Source organism: Oratosquilla oratoria, chromosome 3, assembly GCF_046742065.1.
Source record: "Oratosquilla oratoria isolate Oo_2021 chromosome 3, ASM4674206v1, whole genome shotgun sequence".
Taxonomy (NCBI): domain Eukaryota; kingdom Metazoa; phylum Arthropoda; class Malacostraca; order Stomatopoda; family Squillidae; genus Oratosquilla; species Oratosquilla oratoria.
Window position 1 is genome coordinate 71,502,780 of NC_134779.1, and position 23,765 is coordinate 71,526,544.

Genomic DNA, 23,765 nt, shown 5'->3' on the forward strand with positions numbered 1-23,765 from the left:
CCGTACCATAAGACACGTCCCCCTGTCCTCCGAGAGGACCCGGGTTGTTTACCAGGGACGACTCGGAGACGGGGAAGTATTGCGAGCGTATAAGGTCAAAGTCTACGCCTAGGGCCTGACGATGCAAGCCGTGAGGCGTTAGAGGACCATTGATGGTTGGAGGTATGGGGCTGCCGAGAGGCCTGATGACCCTCGGGGGCGCCACCCTCCGTATCATAAGACATGTCCCCCTGTCCTCCGAGAGGCCCGGGTTCTTACCACGGACGACCCGAAGACGTGTGGGGAACGGATAACGAGTGGAAAAGCTCAAAGTCTACGCCTAGGGCCTGACGATGCAAGCCGTGAGGCATTAGAGGACCATTGATGGTCGGAGGTATGGGGCTGCCGAGAGGCCTGATGACCCTCGGGGGCGCCACCCTCTGTACCATAAGACACGTCCCCCTGTCCTCCGAGAGGACCCAGGTTGTTTACCAGGGACGACTCGGAGACGGGGACGGATTGCGATCGTATAAGGTCAAAGTCTACGCCTAGGGCCTGACGATGCAAGCCGTGAGGCGTTAGAGGACCATTGATGGTCGGAGGTATGGGGCTGCCGAGAGGCCTGATGACCCTAGGGGGTACCACCCTCCGTACCATAAGACACGTCCCCTTGTCCTCCGAGAGGACCCGGATTGTTTACCAGGGACGACTCGGAGACGGGGACGGATTGCGGGCGCATAAGGTCAAAGTCTACGCCTAGGGCCTTACGATGCAAGCCGTGAGGCGTTAGCGGACCATTGATGGTTGGAGGTATGGGGCAGCCGAGAGGCCTGATGACCCTAGGGGTCGCTACACTCCGTACTATAAGACACGTCCCCCTGTCCTCCGAGAGGACACGGGTTGTTTACCAGGGACGACTCGGAGACGGGGACGGATTGCGAGCGTATAAGGTCAAAGTCTACGCCTAGGCCCTTACGATGCAAACCGTGAGGCGTTAGAGGACCATTGATTGTAGGAGGTATGGGGCCGCCGAGAGGCCAGACGACCCCCGGGGGAGCCCCCCTCCGCTCCACCAGACTCGCAGCAATGGGCACAAACCGGACCAAATAGATTTAAGAAGGCAACAACTGGTTCACTAAAAGAGTGGTCGAAGAATGGGACAAACCGGCAACCATGCAGAAAGAGCTGAAACTATCAGTTGATTAACAAGCAGGAAACAGACTCACCGGCAAAAAACCAAAGGTCAGCAGCGGGTATACCGCTCAATCCGTTTCCGCGCTAGAAGTGACGACTCAGGCGAGCCGGCTAAGAAGGGAGGGGTAGGGAGGGGGAGGTGGGGTCGACAATGCGCATGCCTGCACAGAGCCGGGAATTTTAAATTTCTGATGATTCTGGCGGAAAATTCCAACCACACTCAAACTTCGGGAAGTGACCATATGACCAGGAGTGTGGTATGGGATTATTGCTATAGCTTCGCTGTGCAGGTTTCTTTCAGCCGATAATAGTGGATTTTTTGCAATAAATAAACCATTGGCAATTTTAATAACCAAGTAACAAGCAATTTGCGCAAATTGTGTGTACACCGTTTTTATGTTTGTTTCTCCCCGCAAGCTCGGTCTATATAAAATGTTTCTCAACTGTGTTATTTCTGAAGAAGCCCGGCTGGGCGAAACATCAAATATATTGGAACCCATACCCTCCTACAGTGCTGTTGCAGTCGTTGCAGCTTTTACTCATTTCTTCCTTTATATATTGGTACAATGTTGGTATTTTCCAAATCCTTTGCTATTTTCCTTCTTTGAGTGAGCAACCTATTATATATATATTTTGTCCTTTTTTTTATACATTTTTTAAATATCCAGTTTGCAATTCTGTCTGGTCTGCGTGATTTCCTGACATCTAGGTTCATTAATTGTTCCATTATTTCTTTTTGTGTTATTTACCTCAAGGGTGGGGCGGATCGCACTTCATTCCCTTCATTCTAATGCTGTACTTTTTCTCTAGTGAAACCCGATTTGAAGTGATTGTTCATGACTTCAGCCATTTCTAAATCTGTGTATTCAATATTTTTATGATGTAGTTTCACAATTTCCTGTTAAATTTTATCTATAGAATAACTTAGGTTGGTCTTTACATTTCTTTTTCATATTTTCTTTTTTCCTCTCTGTGCATTTCTTCATATTCAGTCCTTTTGTTTGATATATACTTGCCACTTTCCATTTTTTTATGTTTTTCCTTCTTTTCTAAGCTTTGTCTCTTCTACCCTTCGCCTCTGCACCCTATGTTAAACCAGCACTTTATATATACATTTTCCTGTTCCTGTCTTGGTACGTATTTATCCACTTCTTCATTATAAATTTCCATAAAGATTATTTCTCTTCCACATGTGTCTTTTCATTGTAGAATTTTCCCAACTTGCATTTAAGAAAAAAAAAAAAAGTTTCCCAATGTCCGTTTTATCAGCCTTCCTTTTCTATATTTCTCATTTCTCTAAGTATATATATTATCCTTTAGTTCAAAGTCTATTAATATGTGCTCACTCTTCCTAAGTGTTGTCTTGTATTCAATTTTATCCACAATTTCAGGTTCTGTTGTAAATATTAAATCTAGTCTTGACGGTTCTTCATTACTTCTATAGCTGGTATTTTCTTTTACCCATTATGTCATTGTGTGTTCTATAGTCATGAGATGAAATGTCTGAGAAGTATAGAGTGAGAAACGAGGAGGAGAGTGGGAGTGGAAAAAGAGATGGCAGATAGGGCTGATGGAAGATTATTATGATGGTTTGGACACATGGAAAGAATGAGTAATGGAAGATAGTAAAAGAGGTGTATAAGGCAGAGGTAGATGAAGTGAACTTAAGGGGACGACCAAGGATGAGATGGATGGGGTGAAGGGGGCATTGGGCAAGAGGGGAATGTTTGTTGAGCAAGGAAGGGAGAAGACAGGAGATAAGGATTAATGGAGAGTGCCTGTGTATAGTTGATACTATTATGCAAGGAAGAGAGGGACATGGGCTTGGGGAGTGGGGGTGTTTATGTATGAATGATATTTTGACGCAGCCTGAAGGAATTTCTCCCTGTGTTCTCTTTTTCTGCATGAAGGGACGGAGAGGGGGGTCGTCAATTTAGTGAAGAGGCCTTGCTGTGGATGCACTTTGTCTTGCTACATTGTTTCTGACCCAGGGCAGTGGGAGGGTACAAGGATGACCTGTCATCCATAAAGAGCTAATATAAGAGGGGGGAAAGGATGGTGATGGGAATGGAATGGATGGGAGAAGGTACATGCCTTTGACTTGGCAACCTCTCTTATGAGGAGGAAAGAGCTCTTGGTATATAGATTGATAGAATTTTTATTTAAAGGCTGATTTTGCCTTTATGTGCAATTCTAGCTGTCATATAAAGTCACTCAATTCAAAGACTCAATTTTCAACATACGCAAAAAAAAAAAAAATGAAAATAAATCTTAATCTTATATATCTTTAATAGAAAATTACGTTTATAGCAAATATGGTGAGTAGCAAGCTTCACCAATTTAATGTGGTCAGTGAAAACGAGGTAATTACATCTTTTGTGGAGTGATATTTGTATTTTATTTGGATTTAAATTTAAACCCTCGTGTAGTTTTTTCTGCAGTCTGGGGACTAATTTGGTTGTATTCTGTCAATCTTGCTTATATCTTTCACTTTGTGTGGGGACCATACCACTGATACATATTCCAATCTTGGATCAGTGTTTTGATGAGATTTTTCATCATCTCTTCATTCATTTAGTGAAATGACACTTTAACCGTCTCCAGCAGTCTGTACGTCTCTCCCACAATCCTGCAGATATGTCTGTCAGGTGGATTGTCCTTAATCAACACTCGCAGGTCTTTTTCCTATTTTGCTTTCTAATTTTATCTAATTTATACATTCCCATACTCATATTCATGTATAAATTAAATAACTTTGTAACATATAAAATTGTTGCCAGTAGCCGGGTCAAAACGTTCGGCAGTGCTGAGAGAGTGAGGTCACTATTAGACCTGTCCTAATTCCCCCCTAATGTGCTTCTTTTGTATGTATAATGTCTCTGCTACCTTACTCTGTACCTTTGAAAATGACTTAGACGAAAACGTTCGGTCACCTTTAATTTTATTTTCCAAGTGGTTTTATTACACATTTTGTGAATCACGTGTTTTTATGATTTATTCGTATATATGTACATGTATATATATATATATATATATATATATATATATATATATATATATATATATATATATATGTGTGTGTGTGTGTGTGTGTGTGTGTGTGTGTTAGTTTCTCTGCCACTAACACATAGTCACTTGTGTTATTATTCCGTAGGCCCCATGCCTCTTTCGTAACGTATGCATTTAGTCAAGTTCCATTACACAGTAACGAAGGTGAATTAAATTGAACTTAACTTTTTTTCATTTTCTTCACGAATTCTGGTACAACGTATGGTCTTAGGTACACCAGAGGATTCCCCCCAGGGATTCTCTTAAATCCCACCAAGCCACTTCTGCTCCGGCGTCACTATTTAATTCATCCAATAACTTTGAATGTTACAAATAAGTGCCACCCTTTTAGGGCGTGACTTTACCTCCATGCACCAATAATTTTTCTCCTGCAATCAGAATGACTGTTATACTGTCTCAAGAAATCTTGTTTACGCAAACAATTTGTCGCAAACAGAACGGGCTCTGTGTTTACATTCAGTCACATCAGCACCTCTCGATATCCTAATCTATATTTACAAATATAAGACGGTAAGCTGGAATATGCAACTCTCTGCAATTCTGCAACTTGCAGTCGGCCATTGTATCATAACAACCGAACATAAAATCTACATTCCTCTCCACCTACCCCTCTATCTACCTAAATGTCTACCTCTATCTACCGGCCTCTTACAGGGCTCGGCAGCTACCCTTGGGCATCCCGACCAATGATATCTGCTACCCTCTTACAGGGCTCGCTAGCATATACTTGAAAATCATTATATATATAAGAAGCTAGTCTACCTTTACATTAATAGGTAAAATGGCATTAGTAAAACAAATAGGCAACCCTCCAAAATGCATAATAATAATTCAGGCAGGTGAATGTAGTTTGACCATGACTAAATCTCCTATTTTCAATTCTAGTTTATGTGCTATTTTGTGTTGTTGCTTTTTCCTCTCTTGTGAATACTCCTGCGTATGATCCCTAACTCTTTGGTGAATACTTTGGAAAGTATTTATTCTATTTGAGATATAATCATCTATATTATACACAGGTTTCTGCTCTCCAGTCAAGATTTCATATGGAAGAGTTTTGTCTTCCCCAAAAATAATAAAATGAGGTGTTTCACCTGTTGCTATATGAATTTGGTTGTTCAGAGTACATTTAACGCAAAGAATCCAAGTATCTCAAAATATACTATGAGGACTTATCATGCGGATGATTCAGTAAGATGTTAACTTTCTTTATCTTAAATAATCTATATAATTTTTCCAAGATTTTGTTATTAAATTTAGTTCCATTATCTGAAACTAAGATCTTGGGTGTAGTGAAATTACAGATTATCTGATCATAGATTACTGAAGCAATAGTTTCAGCTTTCTTATTTGGAATGGGTTGTAAAATACAAAATCTTGAAAAATAATCAATGACTCCAATGTATCTATGTGAACTCTTTCCCAAGGTTTCTGTGGAATGGGATAGCTAAGTATAGGAGCAGGTTTTGGTGTATTTCCTTTCACCTGAACACATTAAAAAAAAATTTCAAAATAATTATATATATATTTCTTCAAAAGAATTTAAGTTGTGCTTGTCTATAAGTTTTATCCTTTCCTGGATGTGAGCTACAATCGCTATCATGAAGTAACTTCAATATCTCTTTTACAAGAGTTTTTGGTATTACCAACTTATTTACTGGACCTCTAGAAATATCTTTCCCGCTTGCAACTGTTTTTCTATACAAAAATCCATTAGTCAAATTAAATTCCTCTATCTTATACCCCTTTGGTAGATTTGGAGGATCTCCTCTTGGGTTCATCAAGTACTTGACTAATGAATCACATGTCTTATCATCCCTCTGTTCTCTTATTAGCATTTCCTCATCTAAAGTTACTAACTCCTCTATACTACAAACAAAATTAATCAACCCTGTCATTGGTTGGCTAATATTTCTAGAAAGTGCATCTGCCGCAACATTCTTTTTACCTGGAATATATTCAAATTGAACTTCATAGCACTGAAGTATTGCAAACCATCTAGTGAGTCTGCCCCTAAGATTCTTATGCTTAAATAAGTTCTGAATAACTGTATGATCAGTCCATATTCTGATTGGATATCCCAGTATCATATCACTAAAACTTTCTAATGAATATATCACTGTTAATGTTTCCCTTTCTGTTATAGAGTAGTTTCTCCCTGCATAATTACAAAGTCTTGAAGTGTAAGTTATTGGTTTCAAAGTTCCATTTTTCTCTTCATAAGTACTGCTCCTAATCCTATGTCAGATGCATCAGTGCAAAGAATGAATTCTTTATCATAGTTTGGAAATATTATTATTGGACAACTCGTGAGTTTATCTTTCAACTTATCAAAATCTTCCTGTTGTGCAGGTCCCCACATGAACTTTGAGTCCTTCCTCAACAAAGAACTTAATGGAATAGCAATGTCAGCATATTCTTGAATAAATTTTCTATAATATCCTGTCAATCCCAAAAACCTCCTAACCTTGTCTACATTGGTTTCAACTGGAAAATTCTTGACTGCTTCAACTTTTGAATTCACTGTACTAAGTCCATGTCTGTCTTTTAAAAACTTACATTTTTCAAGTTTTACTTTCAATCCTGCTTCAACTAGTCTTGAGAATATTAAATCTAATTTCTTAAAGTGCTCAACCGCTGTCTGGGAAACTATTAAAATGTCATCTAGGAATACACTGGCAGTGTTTCCTAACAACCCATCTAGAATTGTATTCATTAATCTCATGTAAGTTAATGGACTATTACATAACCCAAATGGCATTCTTTTGAACGCATAATGTCCCGTTGGAGTAGAAAATGCTGTGAACTTTCTTGAGTCTTCACGCAACTCTATTTGCCGAAAAGCAGATTTGATATCTATAGTGCTAAAATATCTATTCTCAGTTCCCAAACTTCTTAAAATGTCACCTATTACTGGTAATGGTAACCTGTCACGAATGGTGTGCTTATTCAATTCCCTATAATCAATAACTGGGCGCATAGTACCATCTGATTTTGGCACCAAAATCAAAGGAAGTTCCACTCACTTTTACTATGTTCAATGATATCCTGCGATAACATTTCAGTGATCAGTTTATCTACTATTGCTAATTTAGAGTGAGGAACTCTGTAGGCGGGTATGTAAATAGGCTGTGTTCCTGGTTTTAATTTAATCTGATGTTTTAAAACAGTTGTTTTGCCTAAGGCGTCCCCCGGCAAAGCAATTGCTTTATTGTGCTTCACAAGCAAAGCAACTAAACTTTCATCCAACTCAGGGCAATTAGTAGAATCTAATTGATTCTTATATTTCTTAATTCTATTCCTTCTTGAACTGAACAGATTGATGAAATTGGTAATTCCATCTCCTCACTACTCTCATTTAAAATCTTGATGGGTTTTGTACTCACCTGAAAACATCCTATTTGTGTACCTTTCCTTAAAGCCATATATTTGTTTAAAGTATTAATTATTAATATATCTACTATGTTCTTATTTGACATATAAATCCCTGAGTCCAATTTCAAACCTTTTAATCTAATTTATTCTAGGAGGGTTAAAATTTCAGTTTACAGTGACTCCTTTGAACTGCACATCCACCCTGTTAATTGCTCTGGAATGTAATAATGTCGACTTTATTACGCCACCATCCACAATTTGCAAGGCTTCCTTTTTAGTTGATGAATTAGTAATTTCTGGGATTTCTTGAACATCTAAGTTGGGTTCACTATATGAGGCTTTACTTTCTGTTGGTCTGGACCGCTCGGCTTCGTTATCTAAAGTAAAACTGTTGTCTTATCTATGTGTAGGGATTCATTGATTCCTGTTACTGGTCTTCAGTCTGGTTGATTTAAGAATGGGATTAACTGCGATTTCACTAAGATTCCTAAGTCAGCAGGACATATCACCATGTTCTCTTTTTTCATAGTTGCAAATGCAAATCCTATCAATAAATCTCCTGAAAAAACAGATTCTTCTACAACTATCACTGGAATGTGCAAATGTTGATTTGTATATAAGATAACTTCTAGTTCAACCTTACCTAATGTTTTTAATTGATTTCCAGTTACTCCTTGCAATGAGTAATGGATTGGTTCTAATATTTTCACTTCTGGTTTCATCTGGTTTAAAACTTTGCTAGTAATTACATTAACTACAGATCCTGTATCAATAAATATTTGAATAGGCTTATTGAACACTCTACCAGCAACGAGAGGTCCTACAGAAGTTTTTCCAATAGTAATTATCAGTTTATCTTTGATGTTGGAGGTTTCTTTCACCCTTCTATCACTCTTATCTTTAACACAATACCGTCTATTTGTATGTATATGGGGAGTTCTAGAATATTGGTTTATTCTGTGTCTGGGGGTTTTCCTCTTGTTTCCTGGTGCATATGAAAATTTCTACATTCATGGGTTTTATGGCCTATTCTTTGGTGATACATACAGAATGGTGGGTTTTTACACTGATACTCATGACGAGTTAAACACCATATGAGGACGGAGCCTTTATTTGTACGACATTTCGCTTATTACAGCTTTTTCAAGCTGTAATAAGCGAAACATCGTACATATAAAGGCTCCGTCCTCATATGATGTTTAACTCGTCAGTCTTGTCGGCAACTGCTACTTTCATGAAAACTGATACTCATCATGACCTTCATATTTGCAATTTCTACAAATAATTCCATAATAACAGTCTTGTGCTTTGTGTCCCCAAGTATAACAATTAAAACATAGGATTCTAGTATCCCTGGATGGACTTCTAACTTTCCGTCTATGTCCTACTTCTGTTTTCTTAAACTCTCCTCTAGAATGCCTCTTGTCCCACTGTCATCACATATGGATTTATTATTCTGGTCTCACTGTACCGTTGAAGAAGATAATCTACTCATAAATTCATATTTGACTTAAGATCTTTATACATCTTTTCTGCCGTTAAATCATCACTATTTTTAGTCAACAATCCAAATGTGATCAATTTTATTACCTGAGAAACTTTCATTTTGTCACTAGATCTTTCTATCCAATCTGAATCTTTCAAGATAGAATTCATGTCTTTTGACCATCTATCTAATCTAGCTAAGTATTCTGTGTCTGATTCACTTGTTCTAACTTCTTTGATCATTCTAACCAAAGACCTGATAGGATCCTGATCACATTTTGACATAAAATGTTTAATGAATTCTTTCTTATAGGCTTCATATTGGTTCCAATAATAATTTATGATAAACCTAGCTCTACCCTTCTTAGGATCTATATTTCCCTTTAAAAGAATTCTTTTCCTATTTCAATCTGTTATATTTTTACTCACAATAAAGGTATCTATTTGGGTAAGGAACTTATTAACACCTAAGATGTTTACTTCTCCTGTGAATTTGGGAATATTAATATTGGAGGTATGAACCTCATGCCTAAGTACTGTGTTATTCATACCTTCAGTAGTTGATTTGACTTGACTGTCTCCACGTAGTCTTCCTTTCGTACGTCAACCTCCTTCGTCAGCCTCGTCAATCGTCAGCCTTGTCGCTCCTCAGCCTCGTCGCTCACTGCCTTGAAGATCGTCTTGTAGACCCCTCGTTCCTCGGCTTGTTGTCCCTTGATTGTGCACCGCGTGGTTATGGTTGCGTGCACTGTACATCGGTGTACCCGTAGACTTATCTTGCTTCAGTCATGTAGTTACCTCGGAGGAAGTTCGTCTAATCTCTTCGGAGGCGTGGGTTCAAATCCCACTGCTGCTACTAACACTTAGTCACTTGTATTCCGTAGACCCCATGCCTCTTTCTTAACGTATGCATTTAGTCAAGTTCCATTACTCAGTAACGAAGATGAATTAAATTGAACTTAACTTTTCTTCATTTTCTTCACGAATTCTGGTATAACGCATGGTCTTAGGTACACCAGAGGATTCCCCCAGGGATCCTCTTACATCCCACCAAGCCACTTCTGCTCCGACGTCACTATTTAATTCATCCAATAACTTTGAATGTTACAAATAAGTGCCACCCTTTTAGGGCGTGACTTTCACTCCATGCACCAACAATTTTTCTCCTCCACCCTTTTCTCCAATCAGAAAGACTGTTATACTGTCTCAAGAAATCTTATTTACCCAAACAATTTGTCGCAAACAGAACGAGCTCTGTGTTTACATTCAGTCACATCAGCACCTCTCGATATCCTAATCTATATTTACAAATATAAGACGGTAAGCTGGAATATGCAACTCTCTGCAATTCTGCAACTTGCAGTCGGCCATTGTAGCATTACAACCGAATATGAAATTTACATTCCTCTCCACCTACCCCTCTATCTACCTAAATGTCTACCTCTATCTACCGGCCTCTTACAGTATATATGCACAAGTATCACAAAACACACGTGACTACACCAATATGCTGAACACCATAGGGAAAAGAAAAATTCTTGGAATCCGAGCGCTTTCGTGATATTTTTACATCTTCAAGGATTAATCTGTTGTAATCCTTGAAGCAAAGAAATGTGTAGAAGAGAAGAAGCAGGCATTCATAGATTGGCTACAAATTAGGACGAGGGAATCGTATGAGAGGTACAAAGTAAAGAGAAAGGAAGTTAAGCCTAAGATAAAGGAAGCAAAGAGGAGAACAGACATAAAGTGGGGTAAGAGTATGACAGAAATTTTTGAAGGCAATAAAAAGATGTTTTGGAAGGAAATTAAAAAAGAAAGAGGAGGCGAATCAAGTAGAGAAAAAAAGGTAAAAGGTGCAGATGGAGAGATGATAATGGAAGAGAAGGCATGGAGAGGAAGGTGGGCAGAGTATTTAAGGGAGTTGCTAAATGTGAAGGAGGATAGGGAGGGAAAGGTAGTTGCTAAATGTGAAGGGGGATAGGGAGGGAAAGGTAGTTGCAGTAAGAAGCACTAAGAAAATTAGAGTGATGAGTGAGGAAAATGGAGGAGAAATAGGGAAGGATGAAGTGAAAGTAGCTGTTAAGATTATGAGAGCAGGGAAGGCACCTGGTCTGGATGGATGCCATGCAGAATGTCTGAAGAAAGAAAGTACAGTGATGGTGGACTAGCTGGTGAGGTTAATGTTTGTTTAAGAGAGGGTAGTACTGGAGGAGTGCATGTATATTTCAGCTTTACAAGGGAAAGGACAAGTGTGAGTGTAGTAGTTTCAGAGGGATCAGCTTGTTGAGTGTAGTTGGGAAGGCTTATGGGAGGGTCTTGATTGAGAGGATTAGGAGAGGAACAGAGGGAGTAATTGGTGAGGGACAGTGTGGATTTAGGACAGGTAGGGGTTGTGTAGATCAGATCTTTGTGGTAAGACAGATATGTAAGAAAGCTATAGGAAAAGGTAAGGATGTTTTTTTTGGCTTTTATGGATCTGGAAAAGGCTTATGACAGGGTAGATAGAAAGGCACTGTGGGAGGTACTGCAAATATATGGGATAGGAGGAAAGCTGTTAAGAGCAGTCAAGAGTTTTTACGAGAGTAGTAGAGCTTGTGTTAGGATTAGAAATGGAGAGAGTGAGTGGTTTGAGGTAAAGGTGGGACTTCATCAGGGATGTGTTATGTCGCCCTGGCTGTTCAATCTTTACATGGATGGGGTGGTGCGAGAGGTGAATGCAAAGGCAGTGGTTCAGGGGTTGGAGATGATTAAAGAAAATGGATAAAAATGGGAGGTGAGGGAGTTGTTGTTTGCTGACGACACTGCGCTTGTAGCAGGATCAGAGGAGGGACTGAGGAAGTCAGGGACAGAGTTTGAGAAGGTGTGTGAAAGAAAGAAGTTGAAGATAAATATGGATAAAAGTAAGGTGATGAGATGTACAAGGGGAGAGAGTGACAGCAGGCTGGAAGTGAGCATTAAGGGTGAAAGACTGGAGGAAGTGGATATTTTTAGATACATGGGTGCGAATGTGGCAGGAAAGGGAGGAGTGGGAGTGGATGTAGAATGTAGATTGAGAGAAGCGAGTAAATGCCTTGGTGGATTGAAAAGTGTGATGAGAAATAGACATCTGGTAATGGATACTAAGAGGAGGTTATGTGAAGGAGTGATTGTGCCAACAGCATTGTACGGGGCAGAAACATGGAACATGAGGAAGAGAGGAGTTTGAATGTGTTTGAGATGAAATGTCTGAAAAGTAGGATAGGGGTTACTAGGCTGGATAGAGTGAGAAATGAGGAGGTGAGGAGGATAACAGGGGTGGAAAGGGAACTGGGAGATAGGGTTGATGAAAATATTAGGATGGTTTGGACACATGGAAAGAATGAGTGAAGAAAGATTAGTAAAAGATGTGTGGAAGGCAGAGGTGGAAGGAGTGAATATGAGGGGGCGTCCTAGGATGAGATGGAAGGATGGGGTGAAAGGGGCATTACAAAAGAGAGGAATGTCTGTGGAGGAAGGACGGGAGAGGACAGAAGATAGGGGTGAATGGGGAAGGGTTGTGTATAGATGATGCTGTGATGCATGAGGGGGAGTGGGTGGGGGATGGGGGTGAGGAAGTATGTATGAGAATAAAAAAATTGGCGCAGCCCGAAGGGATTTCTTCCCGTCTTCTCCTTTTCTTCATGCAGGAGGGTCGCCGAATTTATGAAGCGGCCTTGCTGTGGATGTGCTGTGTCTTGCGACACTGCCTCTGACCCAGGGTAGTGGACAGGATGCAGGGATGACCCGTCATCCAGGAGGTGCCAAGATAAGAGGGAGGGAAGAGGGTATAGAGGAGTGGAATACATAGGAGATGGAATGGGTGGGAGTGGTTTCTATGCTTTTTCTTTTTGGCTACCCCCCATGTAGGGGGAAAAGCCTATGGTATATACATGTATGTAATCCTTGAAGATGTTAAAATATCACGAAAATGCTCGGATTCCAAGATTTTTTTTCCTGTGGTGTTCAGCACACACACACACACACACACACACACACACACACACACACACACACACACACACACACACACACACACACACACACACACACACACACACACACACACACACACACACACACACACACGCACGCACGCACGGACATATATATATATATATATATATATATATATATATATGTATATATGTATATATATATATATATTATATATATATATATATATATATGCATATATATATATATATATCAGGAGAATATAAAATCGGCACAAAGAAACTAAAGAAGGTTGGTTTCGAAAAGGACCAAGGAGTAATTATCACCAAAGACATGTTCCCAGACTAGCAGATAAACAAATTAGTTAAGAAACCTACGATTTACTAAGATCAATGAAGGTGGCTTTTAATTACTTGGATGAGGTAATGGTAAAGAAAATACTAGTTACGCTGATAAAACCAAGATTGGAGTACGCAGCGACATTATGGACACCCAGTACTTAAAAAGAATATAAGGAAAATAGAAAGAACCCAAAGAGTAACGACAAAGATGGCAGCAACAAAGGAGAGAAAGAGGAAATCTATTGGCCATTTACAGAATCATGAAAGGCATGGAAGACCTTGACAGAGAAGACACATTAAATTGAGATCTGAAAAAAAAACAGCTTCCCATACAGAGTGGTAGATGTCTGGAACAATTTGGACGAAACAATAGTGTGTGCAATCACCATACAAAAATTTATGAAACTAGGTGTTGCGAGATACAAAGAAGGGTCACCAGGAGCATAGCTTCCCTTCACATATAATACAACTAGGTAAATACACTATATAACAGAACACCACACACGCCAAGAAACATCAAAACAACACGCAAATACACATACAACACAAATACTCCCTTCTTATCCTCCAAAACCACCAGACACCAGCCTCCAGAAGCATGTCCGTAATCATAGCACTCACTGCTCCATTAGCAAACTGAAAGACAACACATTGCTGCTTGGCAGATCCCCTGATATCCATCCCTCTGAATCCTCTCTACCCCGAAAAGGACAGAGTTCACTGCGTTGTGGCCACCACCCAACTCTTCAAAGCTACCAGAAGAAGCTGGATGACTGCATTGCAGACAGCTCCCCAGGATATATAACACTTCACCCCCATAGTATACAACACATTATGGGAGACTGCATTGTACACAATCACGCACACCAACAACACAATATACACTCTATAAAGGATTTGTGGGAAAACCCCGTTCCTGCCGTGGTGTTCCTTAGGGAGATGGGACTGCTCGGTCTGACAGTCTAGGGAACGACAACAACATTAACAATAGCACCTGGCACCTGGCACTGTTTCTAAATTTGCTGATGATACAAAACTGTGCGGAGTGGTAAATGATCACTCAAACCAATTAGATATTTAAGAAGATTTAGATAAATTACAGCAATGGTCTGAAAAGTGGCTAATGAAATTTAACACAAATAATTGCAAGGTAATGCACATAGGTAAAAATAACAGTAAGTACGATTACAAGTTATTTGGAAATTCCTTAACAAAAGTGGATAGTGAAAAAGATCTCGGCGTAATTATCAGTAACGACCTCAAATCATCCAAGCAGTGTATTTCAGCCTCTGAGAAAGCAAATAAGATTCTGGGACTGATTGCGCGATCTTTTGATTTCAAAAGTCCATCACTCATTAACAAGCTATATAAATCGTTAGTTCCTCCAAATTTGGAATATGCTGTTTCCGTATGGTCACCGAATCTCATTAAAGACATTGACAGACTGGAAAAAGTACAACGGCGAGCCACAAAACTGATTCCAAATATCAAAAATAAATCATACGAAAATCGACTTAAACATGAATCTGTTTTCCCTAAAAAAGCGTAGACTCAGAGGTGACTTGATACAGGTCTTTAAGATTTTAAAGGGAATCGACAACATTAAAAGTGACAAAATTTTTACATTAAATGAGAATCAGACAAGAAACAATGGTCTCAAACTGTCCGGAAATAGATTCAATTTGGAAGTAGGTAGAAACAACTTTGCCAACCGTGTAGTTAATTAATGGAATAAACTTCCTGCACAGGTAGTGCAATGTAGTTCAGTTCGAAGCTTTAAGAATCATTTAGATAAATACCTAAGTAAGATGCTGTAATGATTATAATTTATCTTATATTATTTGTTTTTGTTTTGTCATCATTTGTCTGTCTGATTTTCATTTATTATTAGTTATATGTCAATTTATTATTATTTACTATTTACCTGTTTGTTTATTATTTAACTATACCTATGCATTTATTTATGTATTTTATTTGTTATTTACATTATCATAGTTTTTATTTATTATTTCATTGTTAATATAATTTTTTTTCGCATTCGACCTTGATATGGATCATAAGGTCTCCTGTCGGCATGCTCCGCCTTTGTAATCCTTTGTAATGCCCGAACCTTTCACGCAGGTAATAGAACTGCAATATGCTGATGACTGTGCCACCGTTGCGTATGGCGCTGAAGATCTGCACAATATCCTTGATGTCTTTTCCTCCTCTAATGCTGCCATGGGTCACAAAATCAACACTAAAGACAGAAAGACTTGTTCAGTCTTTATACCAACTTGAAACACCTCACCATTTCCTTGTCAAAGGAGAAACCGTTAGAATAGTAGAACACTTCACTTACCTTGGGAGTGTCGTCCATTCAGACTGCTCACTGGACCTGGATATCCAAAGAAGAATCAATCTTGCCTCCACTGCCTTTGGCCGCCTCAGAAATAGAGTATTTTCAAACAACAATCCCAAAGTAGACACCAAGGAAGCAGTGTATAAGGCAATATGTATATCCACCCTGCTTTACGGCTCAGAAAATTAGACAGTGCACAGTGTAGCGTGTTAAACGTAGGGCTACACAACCCCGAAAATAGATACAACTTAGATGACACGTTTTTAGAAAAATCTGAGTGCGAGAGGGACTTGGGAGTTCTGGTGAGTCCGGACCTTAAAACCAGGAAGCAGTGCATTAGCGCCAGAAATAAAGCAAACAGAGCATTAGGCTTCATTGCTAGGACGGTAACAAATAGAAGTGCAGAGGTAATTATTAAACTCTATCTAGCAATAGTTAGACCCATCCTGGACTATGCGGTACAGTTTTGGTCTCCGTCCTACAAAATGGACATAAATTCACTAGAATCAGTACAGAGAAGAATGACCAAAATGATACAAGGACTCGGAAATTTGCCTTACGAAGAGAGGCTTAGGCACCTAAACTTACACTCTCTGGAAAGACGCAGAGTGCGGGGTGATCTAATAGAAGTGTTCAAGTGGATCAAAGGCTATAACAAGGGTGATGCAAACAAGGTCATCATAATAAAACAACAGGGCAGGACTCGCAGTAATGGGTATAAACTGGACAAATTTAGATTTAAGAAGGTAATAGGCAAGAATTGGTTTACAAATAGGGTGGTCGATGAATGGAATAAACTTAGTAACCACGTAGTAAGCGCTGAAACTATCAGTTGTTTTAAAAAACGATTAGACAACTTTATGGATGGGGACGACAGGTGGTGATGGATACGGAGCTGCCTAGTGTAGGCCTTACGGTCTTTTGCAGTCTCCTTTATTTCTTATGTTCTTATGTCTTATACCAGATCCGCACCCTGGAGAAATTTCATACCAGGTGTCTCCAGCAGATACTGGGTATAACATGGAAGGATAGAATGGCATGAGTTATATCACCGGACTCAAACCTGCAGCATTGAAACCCTGCAACGCCATCTCTGCCAGGTGGGCGTTGGAATGCCCGAACACCGGCTTCCAAGACAAATACTGTATATTCAGCTATCCCCAGGAAACAGAAGCATAGAAGCCCCCAAGAAAAGATGCAAAGACCACTATAAAACATACTAAAAACATGCAATATAAATTCAAATTAACTTGAGACACCAACAGTAGATAGGCAGGCTTGAAGCGAGGTATGTGCGGTTGGTACCAACAAACTTACAGTCGAAAAAAAAAAAATCAGGAAATCACTCCTAAGTTCTCCAACATATGGCTAGAACCCAATCAACTCCTTGTGAAGAATACCTTTGCCACATTTGAGATAAAGTTTACGGCTCCTGCCTCGGGCTCAGCCACCTATGATAGCACAAACAACACAATCGCTAATCATCATCATCTCATCATGATCATCATCATGATCATGATCATGATCATCATCATGATCATCATCATCATCATCATCATCATCACCACCACCACCACAAACAAATGCAGAACAGCGTTGTCATCGGGAACGATGGACCGCCACAAGATAAGTCCTCATGTATCTTCCCTTCATAAGAATATTTCATCCATTCTAACAGTTTGCCTCCCAGTCCTCCAATGTACTCCAATTTCCACGTGAGTTGACTGTGAGATACTTTATTAAATGCCTTCTCTATGTTGAGGTACACACAGTCCACCCATCTCTTTCTCTCTTGCAGTACATCAACCACTCTCGAGTAAACGCTCTAAAGGCTCGACACAAACGACCTTCCAGATCTGAAGCTAAACTGACTGTCTGTTAGAATGTTCTTTTCAAGATATTAGATCCATCGATCTTTCACAATCCTTTCACATAATTTTATTAATGTGCTGGTCAGTGATACCGGCCTATATTTAAGTGGTGTCGCCTTACTTTCACCTTTGTGAACTAGTACCTAATTTGCTCTTTTCCAATCAAACGGCACTATCCTTCTGTCAATGAATATAAAGTAAGACTGTGAGTCTTATCTGCTAGCTGTTCCCTATATTTTTTGGTTATCCAGTTTGAGATCCCATCAGGTGCTGAAGCTTTTGTCACATGTAATGATGCCAAAAGATTAAGCAGTTCCCTCACTTCTACATTTATATCTTCTAAACCTGACTTTTTTATCCCCTTACTTTCCTTGAAAAAAAAAAAGCTTTCTTTTGTGAAGACTGATCGGAAATCTTCATTCATTATTTCTATCTGAACTGAAGCTTCTTCAAAGACCTCATCACCCACGTTTAACTTGGCGATTATTTCCTTGTGTCTCAATTTATCATTTGTAAACATGTAAAACATTTTTGGTTCATCTTTGCATGTATCTACTACAACTCTTTCAATATTAGTATCTTCCTTCCTGTGAATTCATGTATAATCATTCTTAGCGTGTTTGTAGGCTTCTTTTCTTGCGTTGCGTCTTCTCTTCCTCCATTTTCCTTTTTTTTTTTTTTTTTTGGGCGGGGGGGCTATCTCAAAGCTTTTGTTAAACCAGTCCTGTTTCTACTTTTTCCTTCCACTAGTCTTTAGTACATGTTTGTTCAAATTATAAATATCAAGGAAGATTTCCCATTTCCTCCTTATTCCCGGGGAATTCATGAATTCTTTCCAGTTTGCTTCTTCAAAGATTTTCTTCAACGCTAGGTAATCTGCTTTCCCATAATTGAGCCTTCCTTGCATAAGTGATTCATTCCTTGGCTCTATTTCCTCATCCTCCAGCTGAAATTAAATTGTTACATTGTCAGTCTTTCATATGAGACAAAGGTAATTCAAGGAGATGATGATGTCTGGCTCTGTGGTTAGTAGCAAATCTAATCTTGTGGGAATGTCATCTCCTCTTACCTGGGTCATTGTGTTCTTCATTGCTCTACTTAACAGTGTATTTCCCAAGGAGTCTGGTTTGCTATTTGCTTTCCATTTTTCCCAGTAATTGTTGTGGCTGTTGTCATTCCTTAGACTGTCTGGCCAAGCAGTCCCGCCTCCCTGAGAAACCCCACGAATGGAACGGGTTTTTTCCCACAAATCCTTTATACTCATACAGTGTATATTGTGTTATTGGCGTGAGTGATTGTGTACAATGCAATCTTCCATAATGTGTTCTATAGTATGGAGTGAAGTGTTATAGCCTGGGCAGTTGTCATTTTGGGGGTAGACAGGATTCAGAGGGATGGATATCAGAGGGTGATGGAGCTGTGATATGATTATGGACATGCTTCAGGAGGCTGATGTCTGGTGGTTGTGGAGGAAGAGAAGAGAGTGTTTGTGTGTGGTATATGTATTTAGGTGTTGTTTTGATGTTTCTTGATGTGTGTGGATGTTCTGTTATGTCGTGTAGTGGGTGTGCTGTTTGTAGAGGCTGCGGCAAGTGTTTGTGTGCCTCTCATGTCAAGGTGACCCTTGACTCTCAGGACTTTCGTTTCGTGGTATAGATGTTCTGTAGAAGTTGCAATTGTGTAGCCTACAATTCTTCCCAGTTGACCTCACTGCAATTAAAATCTCCGGTAAGGACTAAATTGCTACTTTATTCAGTAGTTTTCTTTAGGAGAAGAGTTGTGTCCAGTAACATTTCTTGACCAATGGTTGCCCTCCTTGTTCACATTTTGTGAATTTGATCTAGAGTTTTACCGCCCAATTACAAATTCTTGATTAACTCATGGCCCAGTAGACAAAGTCCCTCTCCATTGATGATAATTACGCTAAACTCGTGAGCTTGAGGACTGCCTTCTACTGTAGCAGTGACAGAAATTTCACCTGTCAGTTGTTGAAAACTAACATAAGACACTCCACTTGACTGAAGAAGAGTGTCTATAGCCTCAGTTAACTATGTACAACAGAAGCCACAAAATGCAACCAAATTTAAAACGTACATTACCGATTCCCTTCACTGTGTGTTCATGAGCTATATTACATTCCAGATTGTTACCGTATATCATTTATGAACTGTGCCTCATATCTCACAATCCGCAGGTGAAGACGGGCAGATGCAGTCATGTGTCAGCCCATCTGATGATTTACCTCTGACAACACTAGTGTGCAGGCAGGTTTTCATATCTTAACTCTTAAGTGACCAACGTTGGAAAAGGTACACCATATAATTTTTTATGAGTATAGATACTGTATGTTAATGAAGATACCAGTGTAATTGATCTTTGAAAATGTATTCACGATGTCTGAAATGTGTAATGATGTCATATCTGCCTAATTCTAATTAAGTATAGGCTATACCTGAAATTTTGAAAAGTGCAACATGTAAAACCCTAAATTTAAGATGTACTGTATATTCAATTGTGTTTTGATTGTTTATGAAATGATTGTTTTAGCAATAAACCATCTCATCCTATAGCCCTGTCATTTTCTGCTACTGCCATTCGTTTTCATAGCACCTCCCACTGCTATGGTCTGTCATTTCTTATTCTTATCCACACTCACAAATTCTCTGAAATATTCTATCCATCTGATCTGTAATAAAATGGGTTTTCAGCTAAAAAAAATTGTATTAGTTTGGCAGCTTGTTTGGCTTTTCAGTAAAACAATAACATACCAATTGATTATATGATCAAAACAAACACAGAACCTTCGCAGGATATAATTGAATCCTACAAAGATATTTGGAAACTATAAAATGTAACCAAGAGAACAAATGACATTATCTAATAAAAACAACATATCACATCCCTCCCCCTATAATGAAGATTACAGTTTTAACTGCCGTGACCAGTTCTGCCCTCATTTTCCTAGGGACAGTGGTTTGCCACTGTACTACGCTGCCATCATTACTTTCCCTTTTTACTGTAGTACCTTATCTCTCATCTGCAGCACTTCCCATTGCTGCCACAACACCGTTGCCGGGGTGATGCTTGGTATGATAATCATACTACTCGATCTTACCAATCCACCTGGCCAGCTGTCCCTCCGGTTTTTTAAGTAAATTAAGCCACCGCAGAACAGCATGGTCTCTCTTTACTGTATATTTTGCACCATACAGTTAAGGGTGGAAATAATCGGGACTCATCATCACATCTTGAAGTTCTTTCCTAGTTAAACAGTAGTCTCTTTCCGCTGCTGAGAATTTTCTGCTGAAATAAGCTACAACCCACTCTTTGCCCTATCTTTCCTGAGCGAGGACAGTGGCTACTCCCTCAGCGCTGGCATCACAATCCACTGTGTACGGCTTTGCTGGATCAGGATACGGCAATACCGAACATCAGTAAGTGCCTGTTTCAACTTGTCAAAAGACTTTGACACTTATCACTCCAATCGAATTGAGCTCCCTTCCTGGTGAGCTGGTGTAACAGTGTGGCAACCAACGAGAAGCCCTTGACAAACCATCGATAATACGTACACAATCCGAGAAAGTTTAAGGCAGTGTTGTGTCGCTTTATAGGGTTAACTTGTCCTAAGACGTTTCGAATCTCTTTAATGAACTTAGGTATAATTACCCCTTACATTAGTGTATAATTCCTCAGAGTATTGTATTCCTCCCATGTATATATAAAATATAGTGAAGATATATTGAAGATATAGTGTAGCTCTAGAAGCTCTAATTACTTAATGGAAAATCCTTCCACATCATTCAGCTTGGTATGAAATGAAAGCTTAAAGTCTGGAAAACAAAAATTATTGAATACATTTCATAAAATTCATACCTCTGATTTTTTATTATTTTTTCTCTGATTAATAAAAAAAAAAAAAAAAAAAACTCTGCAAAATTCAGGTTTCATAAAAAAAATAATAATAATATTTCTTTTATTTTTTACTGTAAAGAATAAAGAGCATGATGTTTTCTTTCAAATGAAACAAATATGACAAAAATCCATAAAGAACAACCGAAGATATTTCAACAGAAAGAGCAAAAACATAAACTTTACAGGAGAGGGGATTTAAATTTTGCGCGACCATTTTTAAATGCCCCAGCCTCGTAGTCCCCGCTATCTGTCCCTATGACCACGTTTTCCTTCACTTTTCTCTCCCACTCTCGTTTCCTGTCTCTTCTTTCGAGGGCAGACTTATGAATATGAGTGTAGGTGTGAGGTGAGGGTGAATAGTGTGGCGTGGGTGGAGTAGGTGTAAAGTGGGCGTGGCTAGTAGATGTTTGCGGAGTGCTGGGTGCAGGTGGGATGCTTTCCTCCTTGCTTCTTTTTCAGGCAATCACGGTCCCTCTCTATATTCTGCTGCTTCACTCTTTTGCTTCTTGTTAATTTTCTCATGGTCACAGCAAAAATACAGGGCGAGGAATCAAAACTGTGGCGTACGGTGAGAGCATCTGGAACAACGTCACCTCACTTTCAATTTTTGAAGAGCACTGATGCCCTCCCCACTGTCTTTGTGGTGTATGCTGATGGGAGGAGTTGCCAAATATCTCCATAAACACAATTCTGTAGCAAAAAACGAAATAGCCATAGAAATGTGGACGCTATTTCAATATACAGAATGTTTTTCATGCAATGGGATTGCCAGAGGTTGCCAATATTTTATCTATTTCATTCTGTATAAAAATAGAAACAAAATACAGCTATATAACTTTGTAGGAGTGTTGTCACCATCATAAAGGTTCTTTTGAAATGTTTACCTAAAATTCGCTCATATACCAGAATTTTTCGAATGATCGCTGCCAGACACCCTTGAATAACATTGTGGCAAGAATTTTTTCAACAATTACTGTGTCCAATACTAGTTACGAAAAGAGTTTCTCCAAATTAAAGTTAATAAAGACATCAGCAATCAACATTGAGCTAGGAAAGATTAACCTTGCAATTTTACCTATTGGTAGGAATGTTCTTGTAAATTTTGATAGATAAATGCAAGGGTAATGGGCAAGGGACTAGAGATGGTTAAAGACAATGGACAGAGGTAGGAGATAGGCCAGTTGGTGTTTCCAAGTGAAATGGTTGAAATGGCGGAAGGAATATCTGATGAAGCAGGAAGAGGAAGATTGGGAGTAAAATACAGGAGAACACAGAGTAGTTGGAGAAATAGGAGAAACACTTATCGCCTTAAAGGAACTATTACGTGCATATACACCGAACCCACAACATCAACCCGTAGCTACAACCAAAGGTGATAGACATAAGGGACTTACGAAACCAAGGGACATTCCCTTAATACTGAAACAATTACAGGGAATAGAAGCCACGGCTAAACTACAACTATTCATAGAGTTGGTAGAAGAATGCAGTAACGAAGATCAGGAGAGAGTTAGGATTGCAAAAAGTAGGGTCAGTTCAGAATTAGCCTTCCTTATATATAACAACCAAGCAAAAAAGACTATATAGTCCTGGAAATCGCTTCAAACACTACTGAAGTCAAAATTTAACATTGAGATAAACCTAGACAGAGCGTGGCAAGAGCTGGAAGCCATGCGGTATGATTGGTTGGAGTCACCAAAACATTTTTCGCAGAAGTTTAAATGCCAACATGCGGTAGTTGAAACGAGAGGCTGCCGAACCGCGACAGAACCATCAAGAGGAAATTGTGGAAGGGGATACCCAATAAGTCAAAAGAGAGGATAGAGGGATTTCTTAAAGACGGGTACCCACTCAAAAAATTCATAGACAGGTTGGAAAACGAGAGGCAGTTTCTATTAATGCAGAATAATTCATTAGGTAACATGCTCCACACGAAAGGAAATAGATGAGCTTAAGGATAAGATTTGTAAGTTGAAAGTACAGATAGAATAGGAAAGAGAAGGGAAATCACTAAAACCACCCAGAAACCATCTGAAGTACTGTCAATTTTGCAATACTAACACTCATTGGCTAAAAGATTGTTGGAGGAAGCCACCAACTGGTCACTGTTTCGATTGCGGGAGACTGGGTTGTAGGAAGGGAGACCCGAGGTGCCCCGTCATAAAGGAAAATACTTACCATACAACCCCGAAGAAATAATTTTGATTAACGAATAGGAAATCGTCACCA

The 23,765-nt window shown here is 39.3% G+C and overlaps 1 protein-coding gene across 1 annotated transcript in view; it reads left to right on the plus strand.

The window, feature by feature from the left end:
- The window catches only part of LOC143023841 (peroxidase-like), a 724,944-nt gene extending 704,461 nt beyond the window's left edge, over positions 1–20,483 (plus strand). Inside the window, exon 15 of the mRNA XM_076182490.1 lies at positions 19,819–20,483. Within this exon, the coding sequence (XP_076038605.1) occupies positions 19,819–19,822 (4 nt within the window). The 3' untranslated portion in view covers positions 19,823–20,483. The remainder of the gene's footprint in view (positions 1–19,818) is intronic.
- The last annotated feature ends 3,282 nt before the right edge of the window (positions 20,484–23,765 follow it).